The sequence below is a fragment of the Globicephala melas genome, chromosome 7 (assembly GCF_963455315.2).
Source record: "Globicephala melas chromosome 7, mGloMel1.2, whole genome shotgun sequence".
Lineage (NCBI taxonomy): Eukaryota > Metazoa > Chordata > Mammalia > Artiodactyla > Delphinidae > Globicephala > Globicephala melas.
In genome coordinates, this window is record NC_083320.1 from 109,530,778 (window position 1) to 109,552,277 (window position 21,500).

The following is a 21,500-nucleotide window of genomic DNA, read 5'->3' on the forward strand; positions in this document are numbered from 1 at the left end:
TCAAAACTTCTGCTTTGTATCTTTATTAAACTTGTCATTTTCTTACTTTTTGCATGGTTTTCAGAAATTACTTGGCTTAATAGCAATATTGAAACATAGGATGTGCTTTTTCCCCTCCCACTCAATATGTTGTTTTTGTTCTTCTACAGATGATTCTTTTATTAGGCCAGTAACTTTTTGGATTGTTGGGGATTTTGATAGCCCTCCTGGAAGGCAATTATTGTATGATGCTATTAAACATCAGGCGAGTATCTACGGCTTCATTCCGTATCTTTGTTTGAGGCTGCAGTTATCTTCATGGGCGTATGTGTGCTGATAATGTTCTGGTGGGGAGGCTGGATCCTGCTTTTTTGGTGCTTGAGGGAAAGAAGCATTGTTTTTTCAGAGGTCTGGCAGCTAGTGAGAAAACAGAGAAGACTGCAATATTCTGGCTTTATGTAAGGGAATAGTTTTTTTTTTTTTTTTTTGGCTGTGCCGTGCAACTGGCAGGATCTTAGTTACCTGACCAGGGATTGAACCCGGGCTCCCTGCAGTGGAAGCACAGAGTCCTAACCACTGGACCACCAGGGAAGTCCCAGGAATAGATTCTTTTAGAGGAAAAAATAATAAGATCGTCATCATAGACAAGTTTTTATTGTATGACTGTTCATGTTCTTGCTGCAGATGCTGCAAAGTTTGTGTTGTATATTGTATGGGAGAGACAGGGTCCTTATATTGAGAGAGGTCCAGATATGGGAGAAATACCACAGAGGCACATTAGCACGTGTATAATAGAAGTAGGTGTAGGCATGCAGAGGGATGCACATATGGGTGGTCTGAAAGTTGTGCAGCATATAAACTGTAGAAGTGGAGTGAATGGGCAGTGGTGAACGGTTGAAAAATAATCAACCCTTCTCGAGATTGTCATTGTCAGAGAGAGAGATGTTACATTTCCTTTTCCTGAGCGGTTTCAGATTGGATCTTCCTCCAAGTTTCACACCCCTCCTGTGTCCCCTTGCCACTCTGTGTCCCAAGGAGGCTTACTGAAATATCCAGGTGATTTCAGCTTCACTGATGTGCTGAGTGTCTTTATTGTCTAAGGGAAGACTGGATGGTGCGGTCAGTTGTATCAGGAGTAGTCCAGGCGAAGGACGATACACGTATAACGCACTCTAACTCAAATTGACAAATGCTCAAGTGGTGAAAAGTGGGAGAACAGGGAGGGAGTAATTGAAGTAAAATATAGGTTCAAAAGACATGCACAAATCAATAGGATGTAGTGTCACAGAGTCAACACACCCATGTGACCACCACGCAGGTACAGAAACAATTACCGAAGTCCTAAAAGCACGCCCCTGCTTGTGGCCGCATCACTAGCCCTCCCCGTCCCTCTTCTCACATCCTAGGTTTGCCTGCTTTTTACTTTAGTTAAATCGACTCTTATAATACGTACTTGTTTGTGTTTGGTTTCTTTACTCAACATTTTGGAGATTTACCCCTGTTATTACAGGTAGTGGTAGTTAGTTCTTTTTCATTGTGCAGTATTGTATCATATGGCTGTACCACAAAGTTTTGTTTGTTTAGTCTGTTTGATGGACAATTGGGTTGTTTTTAGATTGGGGCTAGAAGAATGCTGCAGTGAATACTCTTGTACATGTTTTTAGATACACATAAGTATGAATTTATGTTGCTCATGGCCCTTTTTTGGTTTTGTGGGCCCCAGATATCTTCTCCCACATGGATTCTTGACTCTTGACCCAAGAAGAGATTAATTTTTAGTAGAACTGGAAAGGCCATGTGAATGAAGGGTCTGAGCAGAGCCCTTCAAGAGGGTTGGGACTTAAGGAAATGAAGATGAGTGTAGCTGGGGTTCACATACCAATGTGAGGCATAACATGCATTAGAAGAATGCAAAATGTGTTGGGGAAATACGGGACTCTGATGGTCTGTAATGTATGCTGTATTTACAGGGATGGTAAGAAATGAAGTTGAAAAGGTAGGCTGGGGGCCAGTTCATGCAGGGGTTTGAATGCCTGATTATAGCATTTTAATTTTACTCTGTATGCAGAGGAGAACTACCAAAGACTTAAGTGTTACTTGCTACTTATGGGATATGACTGATGTTAATGCTGCTTTTTAAATTCAAGGCATCTACCATATAACTCTTATTTCCCTTTTTGTAAATAGAAATCCAGTAACAATGTTAGAGTAAGCATGATCAATAATCCTAGTGAAGATATAAGTTATGAGAAAACTCAGGTCTCCAGAGCAATCTGGGCAGCCCTCCAAACACAGACCTCCAACTCTGCTAAGAACTTCATCACAAAAATGGCCAAGGAGGAGACTGCAGAGGCGCTGGCTGCAGGAGCTGACATTGGGGAGTTCTCCGTTGGCGTAAGTCTGTGTGTGGCACGAGGCTGCCTTGTATTGTTATTTCAGAAGTCCATTCCCATGGGCTGATGTGTCCTATTCCTGTTGATGATCAGGATTTGTGATTTTAGTTCTGAGCTCAGATGATTTTTTTTTTTTTAATTGGAAGGGTCTTACCAAGAAATAACAATTCTGCCATATTCCCCTTATTACTTTTAAACTTGCTAGGCTTCAAGATGTGCATGATATAAGCTTATATATGTTTTAAGCACAAAGCCATTGGTTTTGTAAGTTTTTAAAAGACAGATAATATTTGATTTGTTTGTAGAACAAAGAAAAATATTTGTTTATAGAGATTGAAGCTACTTAATGAGTTAGAGGCTCATGTGCTCTTGATGTATTTCCAACATAAGCCCATTTTATTAATTTATGTTACATACTTTTGACTATTTTGTAGTTTTAAGATTTCTTATAAAATGATGAATGTACTTGATATTTCAGTTAAAAAAAGACTCTTGAAATTAGCAAGATTTTAAAATGCAGAATAAAGGTATCATGAATTATAGTTTGCCAATTGAACAATTACATAAAGGAACAGGAAAAGGAAATAAGCATTACTTGATAAGTGGGAGGTTGGGAAAAAATGGGAGAGAGAGTGGGGAACGGAGACATCGTAGTGTTAATTATTAAAATTAGTCACTACATTCCACTAAAAGAGCATTTTATGACATTTATATGATTATTCATTTTTATGGTTTTCTTAATAACAATTACTTTTCCTTAATAACAATTACTTTCCTAGGGCATGGATTTCAGTCTTTTTAAAGAGGTCTTTGAGTCTTCCAAAATGGATTTCATTTTGTCTCATGCCATGTACTGCAGGGATGTCCTGAAGCTGAAGAAGGGACAGAGGGCAGTGATCAGCAATGGAAGGGTGAGAACTTTGTCCTGAGACAAGGTTGACTTCAAATTAGATCAGTGAACAGTCTTGGCAGCATTCTCCTCTGAAGCTAGTAAACTCTTCAGACAGAGCCACTTTCTCCAAAGGTGATTAGGGCTTGTGCAGTGCTGATGGTCATTTCTGCTCCCTTGTTTCCAAGGAAGTTTGCTCATTTTGACATAAACGTCCTTATGTGAAACCTTCCTCCTGTTTAATTTTGTCCTGCCATTGTGTAAGGTGGTGAGAGTGTGGTGGTTCTCAGAACCCAAATCCATAAGACCTGTGATTCATAAAGTATTCGTCCCGTGTGGGGACCATGTTTATGGTTTGTGCAGTCTGTATGAACTTAATTGGTTTATGCTTGGACTATTTCATAAATATCTGCAGCCACGGAAATGAGACTATGGCGGACATACCAAACTTTAAACTCTTAGCCCTTAGAGTGAAATCTCCGATATCTACCACTACGTTTCTATTTGGGCTTTCTTATTTATATTCAGTGAGAATTAATGAAAATGATACTGCTATTTCATTTCAGAGTTTGCTTACTGTAAAAATACTGTAAAGTATTCAAGTCTACATACACTCTGTGTAGTTGAGGAATTGATAAGTGAATAACTATGAGTTGATTCGGGTTTTATTTTCACTTTTTTCATTGATTTGACTTAGATGTAAACGTGTTTCGGGTCTGTAAAGTGATCTGGTTTGTAAGGTAGCCTGAGGACAACCAAGGACTTCTCTGCAGCCCGCTGATTCCAGCACTGACCACCCTGCTCTTCTTCACAGATCATTGGGCCACTGGAGGACAGTGAACTCTTTAATCAAGACGATTTCCACCTCCTAGAAAATATCATCTTAAAAACTTCAGGACAGAAAATCAAATCTCATATTCAACAGCTTCGGGTAGAAGAAGATGTGTAAGTTTTGCCATAGAAGAAATGAATCAGTTCATGTCACAGGGGCTATATTAATTGGACTTTCCTCATGCTACCTATTCCAAGATGTTTTTATCTCCAGCTTTAAAATATAATAATGTTCTTCAATTCAGGTGTTTATTTATACTTCTGTTGAAATGAGTTAATTTATTTTATAGCCAGCTGTTTAAAGAACTGGATTAGTTCTCTCCATTTTGATTTTTTTTTTTAACTTTTGATTGTGGAAAATTTCAAACATATGCAGAAGTAGAGAGGTGATTTTATTTATTTCCTCAGAATACTTATGTAAAGAAATACTTTCCCTCATTATCTCTTTAATTACCTTTCAGTTTTATTTTGTTCAGGAAAAAAAAAGACAAGTTAAATGTTTCTTTTTCTTTATTTACTAGTATGGAAGAATGAGGTTTTTTTCTTGCATATTTCAAAAGTGATGATGAGTTGGTTATTGTTGGTTCTTTGTTGTTATTTTAATTCTTTCAATGTTATTATTAGTCTATATATTTTAATGAGTTATATCTCAATGGGAAAAAAAATCAATATTTGACTGGTCTGTGTACCTGCTGTGTAACTGAAGCTCATAGTCATATTCACATGGTTTCTGCATTAAATATCAAATGAATGTGTAGCTGGAGGATGTATGGTTATGTTTAGTTTTTGAGGAATCATTATACCTTTTTCCACAGGGGCTGCACCGTTTTACTTTCCCATCAGAAATGCGTAAGGGTTCTAATTTCTCCACTTCCTCACCAACACTTACTATTTTCTGTTCTTTTGATAACACCCATTCCAATGGGTGTGAAGTGGTATCTCCTTGTGGTTTGATTGGTACTTCCCTAATGATTAGTGATGTTGAGCATCTTTTTGTGTGCTTATTGACTATTTGTATATCTGTGGGAAAATATCTGTGCAAGTCCTTTGCTCATTTTTAATGATTTGTTTTGTTGTTGTTGAGTTGTAGGAGTTCATTTGTATTCTGGATATCAATCCTTATAGCTATATGATATGCAGGTATTTTTTTCCCACTCCATGGGTTGACTTTTCACTCTCTTGATAGTGTTCTTTGATGCATCGTTTGAAGATATAGAGTTTTAAAGTTCTTCTGTTTTATTTCTTCATCTATTTCATACCCCGTGATGCTGCAGAGTCCAACAAGCACGTCTTAGTGAAGCGTTGACTTTGATAGCTGCGAAAGTAGTCTCTTTGCCAAGTTTTGTGTGATACGGAAAGGAATCTTTTTCATCTCACCCAAACTGGGGCTACAGATAAAGAGGTTTCCTTCTACCTCATTGGTTGTTGAGTGATGCCCCTTGTTTTAGCCTAGGAAACACTTCCCTGATGCAGGCCAGGAGGTACCCCCTGATTGGAAGCCACTGTGTCATAGGCATAGGTTTGGTGTGGTGTCCCTTGGACCACTCCCTGTCTCTGTGGAGGCTTCGTGGGAGGCCCTGGGAGTCCTTGCGGACTATATAGTTGCCAGACTATGCATAGAAGACTTGGCCTTTTACCAACCAGAGATGGCTCTGGGTCTGTCCTGGTTGAATTTAGGGCAATAAGGTAGTTGTGGGGCTGCCAGAAGATTGATGCTAAAACTATTAGGGTTCTCAGAGTGACCTTGCTTGCCTAAGATTTTTGTTAGTGCCAGGGCTGCTCCACCTTGGTCGTGCATGACAGCCACAGCTCTCAAGCGTGACCCAGACCTGCAGCCAAGAGGCCATCGTCAGCCCTGCGGAGCTCACCTGTGGGCTCTTTGATCATGGCGATCATCCCAGTCCACAGAACCAAGGATCCCTGGACATATTTTGTGACAATGTTGACACATCACAGGAAACAAATGGCCTGTATTATATGTATTCAGAGTTAGTATTGAGACGTACCAAAAGATATTTGATAGAGTTGTTTGGTTCGATGAGAGAATGTATAGGCTTGATTCCAGTTCAGATATATTCACGAATATATTCAAATATATTTTAACATTCTTGGAATTAATCCTCAATTCAACAGATTAGAGCATTTTTTTCAGTCTCATGATGTAGTTCAAGATCTTCCTTGGTTAGAAATCAAGTTAGGAGGGGCGGGGAAAGCGGAAATGCTTTTCTAAGTTGTTTACCGTGATGTTGATTGTAATAGTGAAATAGATTATGATGTATCCATAAATATAATATTATGCAGTCATTGAAAATATTGATGTACCCCTATACTTATTATCCAACAAAATGTTTATATTATTAAATGAAAAATCAGGTTACCAAATAATATAGTACCACTTTTATGTATGTAGATATATATATTTTAAAATATGGAAGAATGATGAACTAAAATGTTATCAATACTTATTTCTTGAATATGCTATTATTGTGTGCATCTCCATTTTCTCCTTATATTTTTTTCCTGAATGTTTTTTCGGTAAATTATTACTCTGATGATCATAAAAAGTAATAAAGTTATTTAGAAGAGGGTGAGGGAGAGTTATGGGCCAGGCCCTGAGCTAGGTGCTTTATTTTCTGTGTTTCGCCAGTGCAATATTTACAAGAGCCATGCAAAGTAGGCATTATCTCCATTTCACATATGGAAAAATCAGCACCTACCCCAGGGCTGTAAAACTTATCAGTGACAAAATCTGTATTTTTTTCTCATACCAATTGATACAAAGCTTATATTTTCTTCAGACCAGCTTGTTGGCATTCAGTACTTAGGTTGATTATATTATGTTCAGCAACAATTGGAAAACCTTCAGTAAAAGAGATGCTAAATTTTCACCAACCACATCTTTCAGGGCGAGTGACTTGGTAATGAAGGTGGATGCTCTCCTGTCAGCTCAACCAAAAGGAGATGCAAGAATCGAGTACCAGTTTTTCGAAGATAGACACAGGTATAGAATCAGTGTTGAATTTGTGATATTTACCTTTACTTCAGCTCCTTTATTTTTCCATATAAAGTGTGTATATAAACTCTTACAGGAATGGAAAATTTGGCATGTGGTTTTTATATATATTCATATATAAAATTCATGTAACAGATATCAGTTGCATAAAAGTTGACATTTATTTCTAAATAAATCTGAAATAGTTCTGAATATACCCTTTAAGAAAACAGAAAGCATTTAATGAAACCGATCAGTTGTCATTTTCTGATATTAAAGAATAAACAGGTTGTTAGAGCATTTGTCTCATCTTTTATTGAAAACTGTCTTGTTTTCAGTAAAATAAAAGTAAGTATAGCATTATAAGGAAGTCCTTGTCTTTTGTTTTCCAGTTTTTTATTTTGAAAAGTTTCAAACCTAGAGAATAGTTGAAAGTCTATTATAGTGAATACCCAAATATCTTTAATCTAGCTTCACCAATTGTAGACATTGTGCCACAGTTATCCGTGTGTGTGTATAGTATATGCTTGCATACAAACATACATGCACTCACATTTTGGGGGAACCATTCGAAAGTACGTTGCAGATATCATTATATATCATGGCTAAATTCTTTGGCATATGTCTCCTGAGTACCAGGAGTATCTCCATAGTACTGTTAAGCATACCTCAGCAGTTTAACCTTGATAAAGTAATACTATGTAATACCGGTCCATGTTCAAATTTCTCCAGTGCCCAGTAATGGCTTTTTACAGCTGTTTGCTTGTTTGGTCCAGATCACACATTGCAGTCAGTTGTTGTGTCTCTAGTCTCTTCTAAGCTGGAACAGTTTGGGGGTGTTTTTTTTTGTTTTTTGGGGTTTTTTGGTCTTTTATGACATTGACTTTTTTGAGAGTCCAGGCCAGTTGTCTTGTGGAATGTCCCACAGTCTGGGTTGTTTTCTCATGAGTAGACTTAAGGTTAACTTGTCTTGAGGAAGAATGTCTACAGTTGATGTATCCAGGAAGGTGTATGTCCTGATTGCACCTTAGGATCACCAGGGAGGCTCTAGACGCAGAAGCCTGCATCCTGCTCCGCTGTGACTCTGGGTTAATTAGTCTGGAGTAAGTTGGACTTTGGTTTAATTGACCTGTGCTTTCTCACAGCCAGTCCTTGTGGGGATAAAATTTGAACTAATGACTCCAGGCTAGAATGGAGATCCTCTCCTTTCTCACTGGCTGTGGCTCCTTGCTAATAATCACCCAGATTGGATTTTACCCACTAGCACCATCCTCTCTTTACTCTGTATGGTTTCAGGAAGTGACATGGTCTGGTTACTACCACAGGAAACATTCCTAATTGACCTGCCGTCTTGTTTGCCTGTCATAGCCAAGACCTGAGCTAGACCTCTTCCCTATTTAGCACATCGTTTTCTCCATGAGTCATATATAATTAAAATGTCCTAATTACAAATTCTATTATGATGCAAATTTCAATTAGAGAAGTTATTTTTATTGAGGTCGTGTTAGTTAAATGAGTGTTTGTTATACTCAAGTCAGAAGTTTCTTACTTAGGCAAGAAACAAGAAGTCTGAATTACTGGTTATGTATACCCTTTCCCTGAAAGTGTGGTCCATGGAACAGGGCACTGTCTGTGAGCTTGTTGGAAAGGCAGAGTCTTCTGGCCGCAGTCCAGACCTCCTGAATCAGAATCTTCATTGTAACAGGATTCCCCAGGTGACTCCTGCGTACCTTAAGATTGGCGAAGTGCTGTGTTCCTTGACGTTTGCTCTACTCACCTCTCAAGAATGTGGGTGATTCCCCTAATGTTGCTTCTGTGTCTGTCACTTTCAGCCTATTCTGGTCTTTTCTCTGATGAATACAGCAAGTATATTTAAACATCGTGTTGTCAGTTTATATTGTTCTCCGTTTCCACACCAATATTCCTCTTTTCTTGGTGTTTGAATTGCCCTCTTTTTTGCTGCAGAGATGCGGGGGTGGTTAAAAGACCTTACAGGGTCCGTTTCTGAGGATGTCTGTTGTGGGTCACCTAGAGCACTGGCTCAGGACATGGGTATGCCGTACAGAGCTCTACCCCTACCAGCCAGGCTTAGGGGCCTGACCCACATGCTGTGCTCTAGAGGACTGTTGGGGACCCCTCTTCTCGTTTCCTTTGGGAGAGTTTGTATAATGCTGTTCTCTAATGCGCTCTCCCTTCTAGATTCTAGAGTACCACAGGAGGTCCAAGTTATCTGACGGCAGCGGCTCTTATACTTTGGCTTTTACTTAGAGAGTTTGTTGAAATGCAGATTGCTGGACCTACCCCCAGAGTTGCTGGTTCAGTACGTCTGGGTTGGGGCCTGACAATTTGTTTTTTTCACAAATTCCTGGGTAAAGCTGATGCTGCTAGTCTGGAGCCACACTTTGAGAACAGCTGTATTAGAGGGAAAAAAATGTATTGGAATAATTATTGGTAGCTGGAATTATCAATACCAAATTGAAAGCATGTGTTGCAGTACAGTCACAAAGCTATTCTGACGGTTATTTCCAAAACAGTTAAGATTTGAAATAACCTTCATTACCATTTAAACTGTGTTTACCCAGTTTTATTAGTTATTATGTTGTTTTGAACTTTGTTTTTATCCCACTGGATAAATGTTTTTGCATAAAAGTGGTGATTAATTTCAAAACCACATTAAAATATTGTTCAAAGTAAACAAAGATAAGCATTGATTAAGCAATTAATGTTTTGGGAAAATTGGATGTATTTTTAAATCCTTTCAAGTTTATTCCTTTTTAAAATGTATCAGAGGCTCCTGCTTCTCTTAAGCCACCTAAGTCAAAGTGGCTTTAGAAGGAGGCCATGTAACTAGAAATTACATGTGGGGAAATGCATGTTCTCCCCAGAAATCCTAGGAGTTGTCCTTTTTCACTTAACTAAGAACAGACAAAAAAATTGCATAACTTAATGCTGACAAGATGTAGTGAAGTTCATTTCTTGGCCTTGTAAAATTGTTTAGTTCTTCGGGAAATGTGGTTGACGAGACATATTAGCCACAAAAATATTTGTGTCATTATGACTCAGTAATCTCATGTCTAGGACTATGTTAATTCTCAAGAAATTTCCAAGTGTGAAAAAAACTGGATGTGAGAAGTTCTTTACAGGTTGAAAGGCATCTAAATGTCCAGCAGTATGGACATATATACACTACCAAATGTAAAACAGATAGCTAGTGGGAAGCAGCCGCATAGCCCAGGGAGATCAGCTCGGTGCTTTGTGTCCACCTAGAGGGGTGGGATAGGGAGGGTGGGAGGGAGACGCAAGAGGAGGGGATATGGGGATATATGTATATGTATAGCTGATTCACTTTGTTATACAGCAGAAACTAACACACCATTGTAAAGCAATTATACTCCAATAAAGATGTTAAAAAATAAATAAGTAAGTAAGTAAGTAAATGTCCAGCAATAAGGAATAGCTTGAGTAAACTACAGCAGGTTCACTTGGTAAATCAAAGATTATTTCTTATTCAGAATATTGATGTATAACAACATGGAAAAATCTTTATAAGAAACTTTTGGGGGAAGGAATGAAATCATTATAAAATTGCTGATATCCTGTAGGTGCATCTCATCTTCACATAGGCATTTAAGGAAGACTGTGTAGAGATATGCCACAAAGTGGTTGAGTTGGGATGGTGAGATTTTATGATTATTTACTTCCTTTTTCACTCTTTCACAAGTTTTTGTAATATTCTTGTGCTCCTTTTACTATTTAAAAAAGTCAATTTCTTCTCTCCTCATAACCTTCTTGCCAAGAAATAAAAATTGGCATAATGTAACTGTCAAAAACAAACATCAGAAGCTTTTAGAGGGTTTTTAAACTTTGTGGCAGACCTAATCACATAGTTGACCACCATGTAACCTTGTTGTTTTAGGTCTAAAGTTTTTTTGAAATGTTAAGAGGGCTGATTGGTTGTGTTGGATGTGTCATCTCCCCACCCCATCCCCCCCAAAGAAATCAACTGTTTCCTCTTTGCCTCCAGATTAATGTTTTATCTTTTTGATCTCTGTAGTGCAATTAAACTGAGGCCAAAGGAAGGGGAGACGTACTTTGATGTCGTGGCCGTCGTTGACCCTGTCACCAGAGAAGCGCAGAGACTTGCCCCGTTGCTTTTGGTAGGGACAACTGCAGAGGCAGTTTCCGTCATCTGTGTCACATCGTATTTACCGGAAGTGGTCCCATACCCTGAGATTCTCTGCGAGCACCGTTTTCCCTTAGTTATCTTTCAAGGGCATTGGAAAGTGCTACAGGGCATCTTGGGGAGAGCAGATGTTTTCATAAAGATTAGTAATGGCTCTGAAAACAATTTAATAACCTCTGAAAGTAGGTACGAGTTTGGTTGATTACTTCATGTAACTAAGAAAAAAAATTTATTCAGAGCAAAATGTCTTTGAATTAAGTTTACTTTTGCCATACTTTATATTGGCGAAGAGTAAAAAGGTAAAAGCATTCTGCTTTATCATTTTCCTTTCTTATAGCTAGCATTTTTTTTTGTAATGTGTCTTTTTTTTTGGGCTGCGTCGCACGGCTTGTGGGATCTTAGTTCCCCGACCAGGAATTGCACCCGGGCCCTCGGCAATAATGAAAACACCAAGTCCTAACGACTGGACCACCAGGGAATTCCCTGCAGAATGTCTTTTAGATATGTTATAAGATATTGCAACTTAAAAAATTTTAAAAGAACTCTGCCAAAAATATAGTTGCCTCAATTTTTTTTTGAGTTGTGTTTTTTTTAAGTTTTATTGAAGTATATAATCACTTAACCTTTTTTGTGGGTATTTGTATGTGTTTTTTCCTATGATAGTCTGTAAGCTGCACTGATGAACCTTTAAACTCTTCCTTATGTAGACAGCTATATCCATTGCCTGTCTTGCTTCCCCACATATGTGGGGAGCAGTTATTTGCAATGACCTATTTCCCATGTTTTTGTCCACGTGATAGGTATGTGTGGTTTAGATTGTGCACTAGAGCTGTGATTTCTAGGGATTTATCCAGTGCAGACTTTATAACATTTATTATCTTTGTATTTTTGCTTGAGATATTAAGAAATGTTCTCTCTCCTAACTTAGTGTCGATACATTTCTGAAGAGACAATGTAAATATTGTATCTCAAATATCAGTCACTTTGTAGGGAAAATTTTTATGTTTTGTCATCTGGTTTGCTCTTTTAGGTTTTAACTCAGCTGATCAACATGAATCTAAGAGTGTTTATGAACTGCCAATCTAAACTTTCCGACATGCCTTTAAAAAGGTAAAACAAAGTGTTAGGAAATCAACCCCTGGAAAAAATCACACTCAATCTGAAATTGAACGTCAAGGATCAAAATGGGTTTATATGTGGACCTCATATTTGAAAAAAATCACTTATTTTGAAGTTCAGTTTTCCTAAATTTCTAAGAACTAATCAAAAGTTCTAAGAACTTAGTGTGAGCGTGGGAGCATTTAAAGGTGGAATTAGGGACTTCCCTGGTGGCGCAGTGGTTAAGAATCTGCCTGCCAACGCAGGGGTCACGGGTTCGAGCCCTGGTCCGGGAATATCCCACATGCCGCGGAGCAGCTAAGCCTGTGCTCTAGAGCCCGTGAGCCACAACTACTGAGCCCACATGCCTAGAGCCCGTGCTCCGCAACAAGAGAAGCCACCGCAATGAGAAGCCTGAGCACCGCAAGGAAGAGCAGCCCCCGCTCGTCGCAACTAGAGAAAGCCCGCGCGCAGCAACGAAGACCCCACGCAGACAAAAATAAATTAAAAAAAAAAAAAAAGAGGAATTAACCCAGGCCACTTGCACCTGTGGTTTGCTTTCTTTCCTTTTTTTTGTTTTGGTCAGAATTACATAATTCTCTAAAAACATTTGAATCAATGTAGCTATTAAATTTACCTTAAAATGTGCTGTGGTGTAGAAAGACACTTGTCTATATACTTCTTCTCAGAAGAGCAGTCATTTCTAAGTTGGAATGTATGTGGTTCATTTGCATGTATCTTGAAAGGAAGGCAGGCTTATCTGCGTACTCTCTGAGCTTTGGAATGGTCATTTGTGAAACAGGTCACCTGGAAAGCAGTCAGTAGTAATAGTGTAGCACATCTGGGGACTGTGGTAAACTGCCACCTTGCGAATGCGCTGGCTTCTATAGGTTAGATTCTGAGTGAATTGAAGCGTGTTTGAAAGTGACGGAAGGGTTCCAGCTTTCACCATTATCCTCGGGTAAGAGCAATGTTTAAATGATTGCATACAGTGTTTTCAGGGCGCGCCCGAGAACTCAGCCACCATTTAGGACTTTGTTTTTGAGAGAGAGGAAAGTGAGTTTCTTTCACCAAGGGGAGGCAAGCACTCAGGGGAGGCAAATGCTCAGGACATGCTTGTGACTCCAGCAGCGGCTGCCTCCATCCCCCCATCCCCCAACAGGGCAGGAAGGAAGGACCTCCCCTCCCAGCCCCACCTCCCCTGCTCTCCTCTCCCGTCTGCAACAACCACAGGATGTACATTTAGGTCAAGAGGTAGTTTTGGAAACACTTTTTTCAGTCTGGAAGGAAGGAAGCCCTTCCAAATCCAATTTGTCTTAAGCCAGTTGTTTACCTGTGTGGATGCGTATAAACTCAAGGACTGTGGTTGCATTGGAAAAAAATTCACATCTTTCTTTTCCATTTCAGCTTTTACCGTTATGTCTTGGAAGCAGAGATTTCTTTTACTTCGGACAATAGCTTTGCTAAGGGTCCAATAGCAAAATTTTTGGATATGCCACAGTCTCCTCTGTTCACTCTGAACTTGAACACACCTGAAAGTTGGATGGTAGAGTCTGTCAGAACGCCATATGACCTTGATAACATTTACTTAGAAGAGGTAAGAATTATCTTTGCTTCCCAGTGTCTAACCACTACTGTAAAGCCTGTTGAAGATGTAGCGGTGGTAGTCTCTGACTGAACAGACTGGATCACAGTCTAGGTGGGCTTCTGAGACAGTAGTGTTCAGGTATAATTGTATTTTTATAAATAACAGCCTAATAGATCTAATTCACATACCATAAAATTCACCCTTGTAAAGTGTACAGTTCAGTAGTTATAGTATATTTACAGAGTTGTGCAGCCATCACCACTGTCTAATTTTAGAATATTTTCATCACCCCTAAAAAACACTCCATACCCATAAGTAATCACTCCCCATTCCCCTTGCCCCTGGCAACCACTAATCTTTCTTTCTCTATGGATTTGCCTGTTCTATTACATTTACCTAAATAGAGTCATATATTTTGTGACTGGCTTCTTTCACGTAAATTATTTTCAAGGTTCATTCGTGTTTTGGCATGTATTAGTACTTCACTCCTTTTTATTGCCAGATAGTATTCCATTGTATGGATACACCACATTTTATTTATTATTTATTTATTTATTTATATGTCACTGATAAACATTTGGGTTGTTTCTACTTTTTTACTAGTATGAATAATGCTGTTATGAGCATATGTGTACAAGTTTTCGTAGATATGCTTTTATTTCTCTTGGGTATATACTTAGGAGTGGGATTGCTGGATCATATGGTAATTTTATGTTTAACTTTTTGAGGGATTACCAAGCTGTTTTCCAAAGTGACTGCATCATTTTTCATTCCTGTCCTAATGACAAATGATGTTGAATAGTTTTTCATGTGTTTATTGGCCATTTGTGTATCTTCTTTGGAGAAATGTCTATTCAAATCCTTTGCCTATTTTTATAAATTGGCTTGTCTTTTTTTTTTTTTTTTTTGCGGTATGTGGGCCTCTCACCGCTGTGGCCTCTCCCGCTGCGGAGCACAGGCTCCAGACGCGCAGGCTCAGCGGTCATGGCCCATGGGCTGGCATGCGGGATCCTCCTGGACCGGGGCACGAACCTGCGTCCCCTGCATCGGCAGGTGGACTCCCAACCACTGCACCACCAGGGAAGCCCTGGCTTGTCTTTTAATTGTTGAATTGTAAGAGTTCTTTATATATTCTGGTTACAAGTCTCTTGTCAGATACATGCTTTACAAATATCTTCTCCCATTTTACAGGTTGTCTTTTCAGTTTTTTGATGGCGTCCTTTGAAGCACAAACGTTTCTAATCTTTATGAAGTCTAATTTACCTATTTTTTGTTGCTTGTGCTTTCAGAGTTATATCTAAGAAACTGTTGCTTAATCCCAGGTCACAAGGGTTTACTCCAGTGTTTTCTTCTAGGTCTTTCACAGTTTAAAAACTCTTACATTTTACTTCTTAGATTCATTTTGAGTTAGTGTTTGTATATGGTGTGAGGCAGAGTTCCAGCTTTATTCTTTGCATGTAGATATCCAGTTGCCCCAGCACCATTTGTTTTAAAAACCTATTCTTTCCCCCATTGAATGGTCTTTACATCTTTTTCAGAAATCAGTTAACCCTAAATGTGAAGGTTTAATTCTGGGCTCTGAATTTTACTCCATTGGTCTCTGTGTCTGTCCTTGGGCCAGTACCACACTGTCTTATTTACTGTAGCTTTGTAGTAAGTTTTGAAATTAGGAAGTGTGAGTTTTCCAGTTGTGTTCCTCTTTTTCAAGATAGTTTTGGCTATTCTGGGTTCTTTGCATTTTGGAATCAGCTTGTTAATATCTGCAGAAGAGGCTGCTGGGATTTCAGTAGGGATTGCATTAAATCCCTAGGTGAATTTGGAGAGATTGCCATCTTAATAATATTAAGTGTTCTGCACCATGAAAATGGGATGTCTTTCCATTTATATAGGTCTTTAATTTCTTTGAACAATATTTTGTAGTTCTTAGTATACAAGCCTGTATAAGATCATGTCATCTGCAAATAGAGTTTTACTTTTTCTTTACAATCTGGATGCCTTTTATATACTTTTCTTGCCTGATTGGAAAAAATTTTTTTTAATTAATTAATTTTATTTTATTTATTTTTATTATTATTTTTTTGTGTGGTATGCGGGCCTCTCACTGTTGTGGCCTCTCTCGCCGCGGAGCACAGGCTCTGGACGCGCAGGCTCAGCGGCCATGGCTCACAGGCCCAGACGCTCCACAGCATGTGGGATCTTCCCGGACCGGGGCACGAACCCGTGTCCCCTGCATCGGCAGGCGGACCCTCAACCACTGCGCCACCAGGGAAGCCCTGCAAAATTTTTTAATTACTGATTCAATCTCTTGTTGTAGGTCTGTTTAGATTTTCTATTTTGTCTTGAGTCAGTTTTCAAAGTTTGTGTCTCTTAGGAATTTATCCATTCTATCTAGGTTATCTAATTTTTTGGCATGTAGTTATTCATAGCATTTTCTTATAGTCTTTTTTATTGAATAGTGATGTTTCCTTTATCCTTGCTGATTTCAGTAAGTTGGCTCTTCTCTCTTTTTTTTCCTGGTCAGTCAAGCTAAAAGTTTGTCCATTTGTTGATATTTGTGAAGAACCAGCCATTGGTTTCATTGGTTCTTCTTTATTGTTTTTCTGTTCTCTGTTTCATTTATTTCCATATAACTGTATTTGAAGTCTCTAAGGTAAGTGGTCCTTTTTCCCTAATCCATTTTCAAAGATAGTGCAATTTCATTTCACTGATGTCTCTTCCCAGCCCTCACTCTACACCTAGCTTAGAGTATATTAACAAAGGAATTAAAAAACATGGTCTTTACTTCCAGGGAGCTTACGGTGCCTCAGAGCCTCCTTCCTTTTTAACAACATTTGTCTCTGTGTCTGCCTTAAATATCTCTTATTACAATTGAAGCCTGTTTTCTGGTTCTGTCTTCTTGGGAGTTGGGAGACTGGAAACTTGAAGATAGTTACCAAAGGAATTAGCAGCCCTCTTATCATGAGGTTGAATAATTCTAGTTTCTTTAAGTAGAAACCCTTAGGTACTAAGTTGGTGGCAGGGAGAGAGAGAGAAAGAGAGTGTGTGTGCACGTGCGTGTGTATGTGTACATACGTACATACCATATTTTTAACAAATAGGGAGCCCTGGAGGAACCAACTCTTGTTGAAGAGACCACACAAAGCACTAAAGAACAGTGCACAGAAGTATAGATCAGATGCAAAGCAGGTTTCTTCCGGGGCCTTCCCTGGTGGTCCAGTGGTTAAGACTCCGTGCTCCCAATGCAGGAGGCCCGAGTTCAATCCTTGGTCAGCGAACTAGATCCTGCATGCCGCAACTAAAAAAAAAAAAGATCCCGCCTGCTGCAACTGAAGTTACCGCACGCCGCAACGAAGATCTTGCATGCTGCAACTAAGACCAGGTGCAGCCAAATAAATAAATATTTTTTTTAAAAAAAACCCAAAACAAAAACAAAGTAGGTTTCTTCCGTATCTCCCAGAGTTTTTGCTCCTGTTTCTTAGGCTTCCTCCAGTTTCTCTGCACTCCATTGAAAATGCAGAGCCTGAGACTCGTGAGCATGTGGAGCGTTGCAGTAACGTGTTAAGCTCCAAGTAGCTCACTGTTAGGGTTAGGTAGGGTCATAAAACCAAGCCTGAGCTAGCCTGGGGTAGAAACTCTTCAATTAGCTAAAGCCAAGCTGCCCTAAGACTTCGTAGTTGTGTCCTATTTTCTGCAAGAAATTAGCAATAATTTAGGCAGTCGGTGCAGCACGTGAATGGTTTTATGCCATTACGGAGCCATTAAATTCATCTTGGACGTTTGCATTTAGAATAGCAATATTTTCAGCTATATTCCAAAGGCCAAGATGAATTTGCATTGCTCTCTGATGTTTTTCTGATCTTTCTCATTGTTTCTCTCTTTTGTCATATGAGCTGATCCTTGTAGGATTGTTTTATCTATCTTCTCCATTATTTGCTTTTAGATCTGTTCGTTCATTTGGCAGTTTTACCTTACATGCTTTTTTCCCAGTACTCCTCTTGTAGATTAGCATCTTATCCTCTCTGTACTTTTGGAATAATCTCCTTATTGTTTTTTTCTGTGTCCTTTTTCCTGACTCTCCTTCCAACCCACCGTAGTTTCTAAAATTGTGTACTCTTGTTAACTACCAGCACAATCAAGATACAGAGCATGTCCATCACTCCAAAAGGTTCTGTCATGCCCCTTTGCAGGTAACCCCTCCTCCTCCCCCTGGCCCCAGGCAACGGCTGATCTGCTTTTTATCCCTATAGTTTTGCCTCTTATTGAATTTTTTATAAATGTGATCATATGGTATGTTGCCGTTTATGTCTGGTTTCATTCACTTTGCATAATGCATCTCAGATTCATCCATGTTGTTGCATGTATCAGTACTTTGTTTCTTTTTATTGCTGAGTGGTCTTCAAGTGATTTAATTTTGATATTGCAGGTGGACAGCGTAGTGGCTGCTGAGTATGAGCTGGAGTACCTGTTACTGGAAGGTCACTGCTATGACATCACCACCGGCCAGCCCCCACGGGGACTGCAGTTTACCTTAGGAACTTCAGCCCAGCCAGTCATCGTGGACACTATTGTTATGGCTAATCTGGTAAACGATCAGTACATCCAGTGGTGATACTCAGTCATGTTAATTTGGGCACTGCGATTTATGATAGAGCAATTAGCATTCTGAACATGAGGGAGATTAAAATTCATGATGGACTGAATTTTTCTTTTTAAGACAACTTTCTTTTTCTTTTTAAGACAACTTAAAAAAAACTTTTTCTTTTAAGACAACTTAAAAGAAAACATGCTAGAATATTCTACTCTAACCAGATTGGCTCCTGAAAAAGTATTGCTTATGAGCCAACAGCGTTTTTCCCTTCTTTCTCTTTTTTCCTTTTGAGATTTGAAGCTTATTCACACATCATGCGTTGCTTCTTCACTGAAGTACAGCTAAAGGGCAGGCTTCTTGGCTTGACGGGCCAGTATTTTGCTAGTGTTTCTAATATGTAGATTTTAAGAGTTGCATTCGTTTGTTAACAATCTTATTTAAAATAAAGGTGACTGATATTTCAGAAAAAGAAATAACTGTCCCTCAGAAACGGCATTTTGATGTTTTTAAGAGCACTAAAATTTGTCTTGTCTTCTTGTCCTAGGGCTATTTTCAGTTAAAAGCCAACCCAGGAGCTTGGATTCTCAGACTAAGGAAGGGACGTTCTGAAGACATTTATAGAATCTACAGGTAGGATTAAATGATGCAGGTACATTTTTTTTAGAACATTCTGCAATGAGAATCAGCTTGAATTGAATACTGCACTGGCAGTTACCCAGGCAATGAGAATTTAATTTGCAATTGTATGTGTGATGAAACGGTGCTTTTCTAGGAAATTAAATGTGGGAGACCTGTCAGGGTATATATAATTGGATAACAAGCAGTGTAAATACTAACAATATATATAGTCAAGTTTGACTCTTCGGTCATTCTTTCGTACTAACAGTATCCCAGGATGAAATCATTCTGTCACTGTGATGAAAACCATAGGCAGATGAGAAAGTGAGTCATTTCAAGAAAGGAGAAAAGAAATGAAGAACAGTCAGACTTTTCAACCCTGGATAGTATATTTCTCTACCCTGAGTGAGTTGCAGATTGACAAGACATGTAAGCTTTGGCCATGGAACCTTGGTGCGAGCACTTGTCTTTCCAGGCCTGAGGTGGTACAGAAGGTACTCCCAGAGCATTGTCGGTAGCCTGCTTTTTGCTTTAAGATTTGCTACAAGTGACTCTTAGTTTAAAAAAATTATACTGCCTTTTAAAAAGGTGTGATCTAAATTCTGCTTAACACAATTTAAATTAGTATTAGGCTATGTGAGAAGACTTCATGCCAATTCATTTCGGGAATGATTTCCATTAGAGTTTATTTGAGAACATCATCCTGTTGTGTCTTCATTGTAGCTTCATAGTCTTTACTGACCCACATGAAAGCTTTGTGGATTTCTGCATATTTCTTACCAAGAAAGTAGAAGATTTTTGTATTATAGTAAAATCTTCATTGTACATAGTAGGGTTTTCGCCTATTAATGTTTTCCCCAAAAGCTTATGTGTTGTCTTTCTAAACTCCGTCCCTGCTGTGTGCCCTTTTCCTGGCCAGGCCTCCTACGGTGGCCAGCACCTCACAGTCGCAGGCTCTCTTCCCCCTTTGCTTCCCAGGCTCTGGAATGTTTCATGCTCCCTGTCAGGATCTCACATTTGCCTGAGAACTTTGCTCTCTGCTGGATGACAGTGAATTCATGTTCTATCGTGGCTTTCTGTAGTTATCACATTAAAATTTGGTGACTGGTAATTTTAGGCATTACAGTTGATTAGTAGGGAAATACTGTTTTCAGTTTTTCCTCCTCTGCCCTGTCTGCTTGCAGACAGAGCTCGTTAGAGTTCTTCCTCCAGAGGATGGGCGCCAGATTGAGTGCAGGGCCTAGGCTTGGCTGTGTGCCTCCAGGAAGGACAGAGTAGAAGCGTTTACAAAACTCTGAAGTAGAGCCATGTCTTGCTACTTGCCCATTACAGAGCAGTAGTGATGCGTTTCCGGTGACGGTGCAGGAGCCCAGGCCCCCAGGCACTCCTTTATCGAAGGGCGCCGTGCTTGGCTCAGACCTCGTGAACACAGACAGTGGTTCCGTGCTCACGATGTGCTTGCCAGCACCGGGAGCCTCTCACTCTATGGAAGGTCATTCGAAGAGGGACTCAAGAAGGACATTTGGGCTGTGACCGATTGGCACACTCAACGTGTAAGGATAGAGAATTTGACAAGTGCTTCTGCGTAGCTTGAAGGGGTTTCCTGCAGATTGGAAAATAATTTGTTCAGAAATCACATAAAGACGATGGACAGATATGGGGGCTTGATATCAGACCATTTACTGCATTTTGAGGCCTGTGGTTTGTGACGTCCATCTTCCTTCCTTCCTTCCTTTTCTAAGTCACGACGGTACAGATTCTCCACCTGATGCCGCTGAAGTTGTTGTTGTCCTCAGCACCTTCAAAAGCAAAATCATTAAAGTGAAGGTGAGTTTGGTATATTAAGGCAGCCACTCTATTAAAGTTAGTGAAAGTAGCAGTAACTTGGTATTTAGTAGCTGTTATGTAAAAATACGTATCTTGAAACCAGCCCCAAACTATGTGAGGTGATGGAATGTGTTAACTCCAGAAATTGTGCTGTTATTATATATTCACAATATATACCTAGACCAAGTCATCGCATTGTATACCTTAAATTTACAAGTGTTACTTGTTCATTACATCTCAGTAAAGCTGAAGGAAAAAGAAAGAAACCAGCCCAAGACTTTAATTCACCTTTGGACTTTTACTGTAGCGTTTATAGGAATGCACTTGAAATGCAAAATGTCTTTTTTAAATATGAGTTTGTGGCTTTCTTCACCTGAGAGATTGCGCCTTTTGGGTTATCTCAGTGAGCAGTGCAAGTCTCGTTTTACATCAGGTGTTTTCATAGATACTGCTTTGCTTGTACAGCCACAGTTCACATTATTATTCATGATTTTATTCTCAGAAGACTGGAAAG

General features: G+C 39.2%; 1 protein-coding gene across 2 annotated transcripts in view; it reads left to right on the forward strand.

The window, feature by feature from the left end:
• UGGT1 (UDP-glucose glycoprotein glucosyltransferase 1) overlaps positions 1–21,500 on the forward strand; it is a 123,208-nt gene that overhangs the window by 84,357 nt on the left and 17,351 nt on the right. For both annotated transcript variants that reach the window (XR_009564653.1, XM_030840415.2), the window contains exons 22-32: positions 150–244; positions 2,167–2,373; positions 3,152–3,283; positions 4,076–4,206; positions 6,998–7,093; positions 11,139–11,241; positions 12,298–12,377; positions 13,773–13,962; positions 18,377–18,535; positions 19,086–19,171; positions 20,902–20,986. Coding sequence is in view for 1 of the 2 variants with exons in the window: in XM_030840415.2 (XP_030696275.1) it covers positions 150–244; positions 2,167–2,373; positions 3,152–3,283; positions 4,076–4,206; positions 6,998–7,093; positions 11,139–11,241; positions 12,298–12,377; positions 13,773–13,962; positions 18,377–18,535; positions 19,086–19,171; positions 20,902–20,986 (1,364 nt within the window). In the remaining variant the exon portion in view is untranslated. The remainder of the gene's footprint in view (positions 1–149; positions 245–2,166; positions 2,374–3,151; positions 3,284–4,075; positions 4,207–6,997; positions 7,094–11,138; positions 11,242–12,297; positions 12,378–13,772; positions 13,963–18,376; positions 18,536–19,085; positions 19,172–20,901; positions 20,987–21,500) is intronic.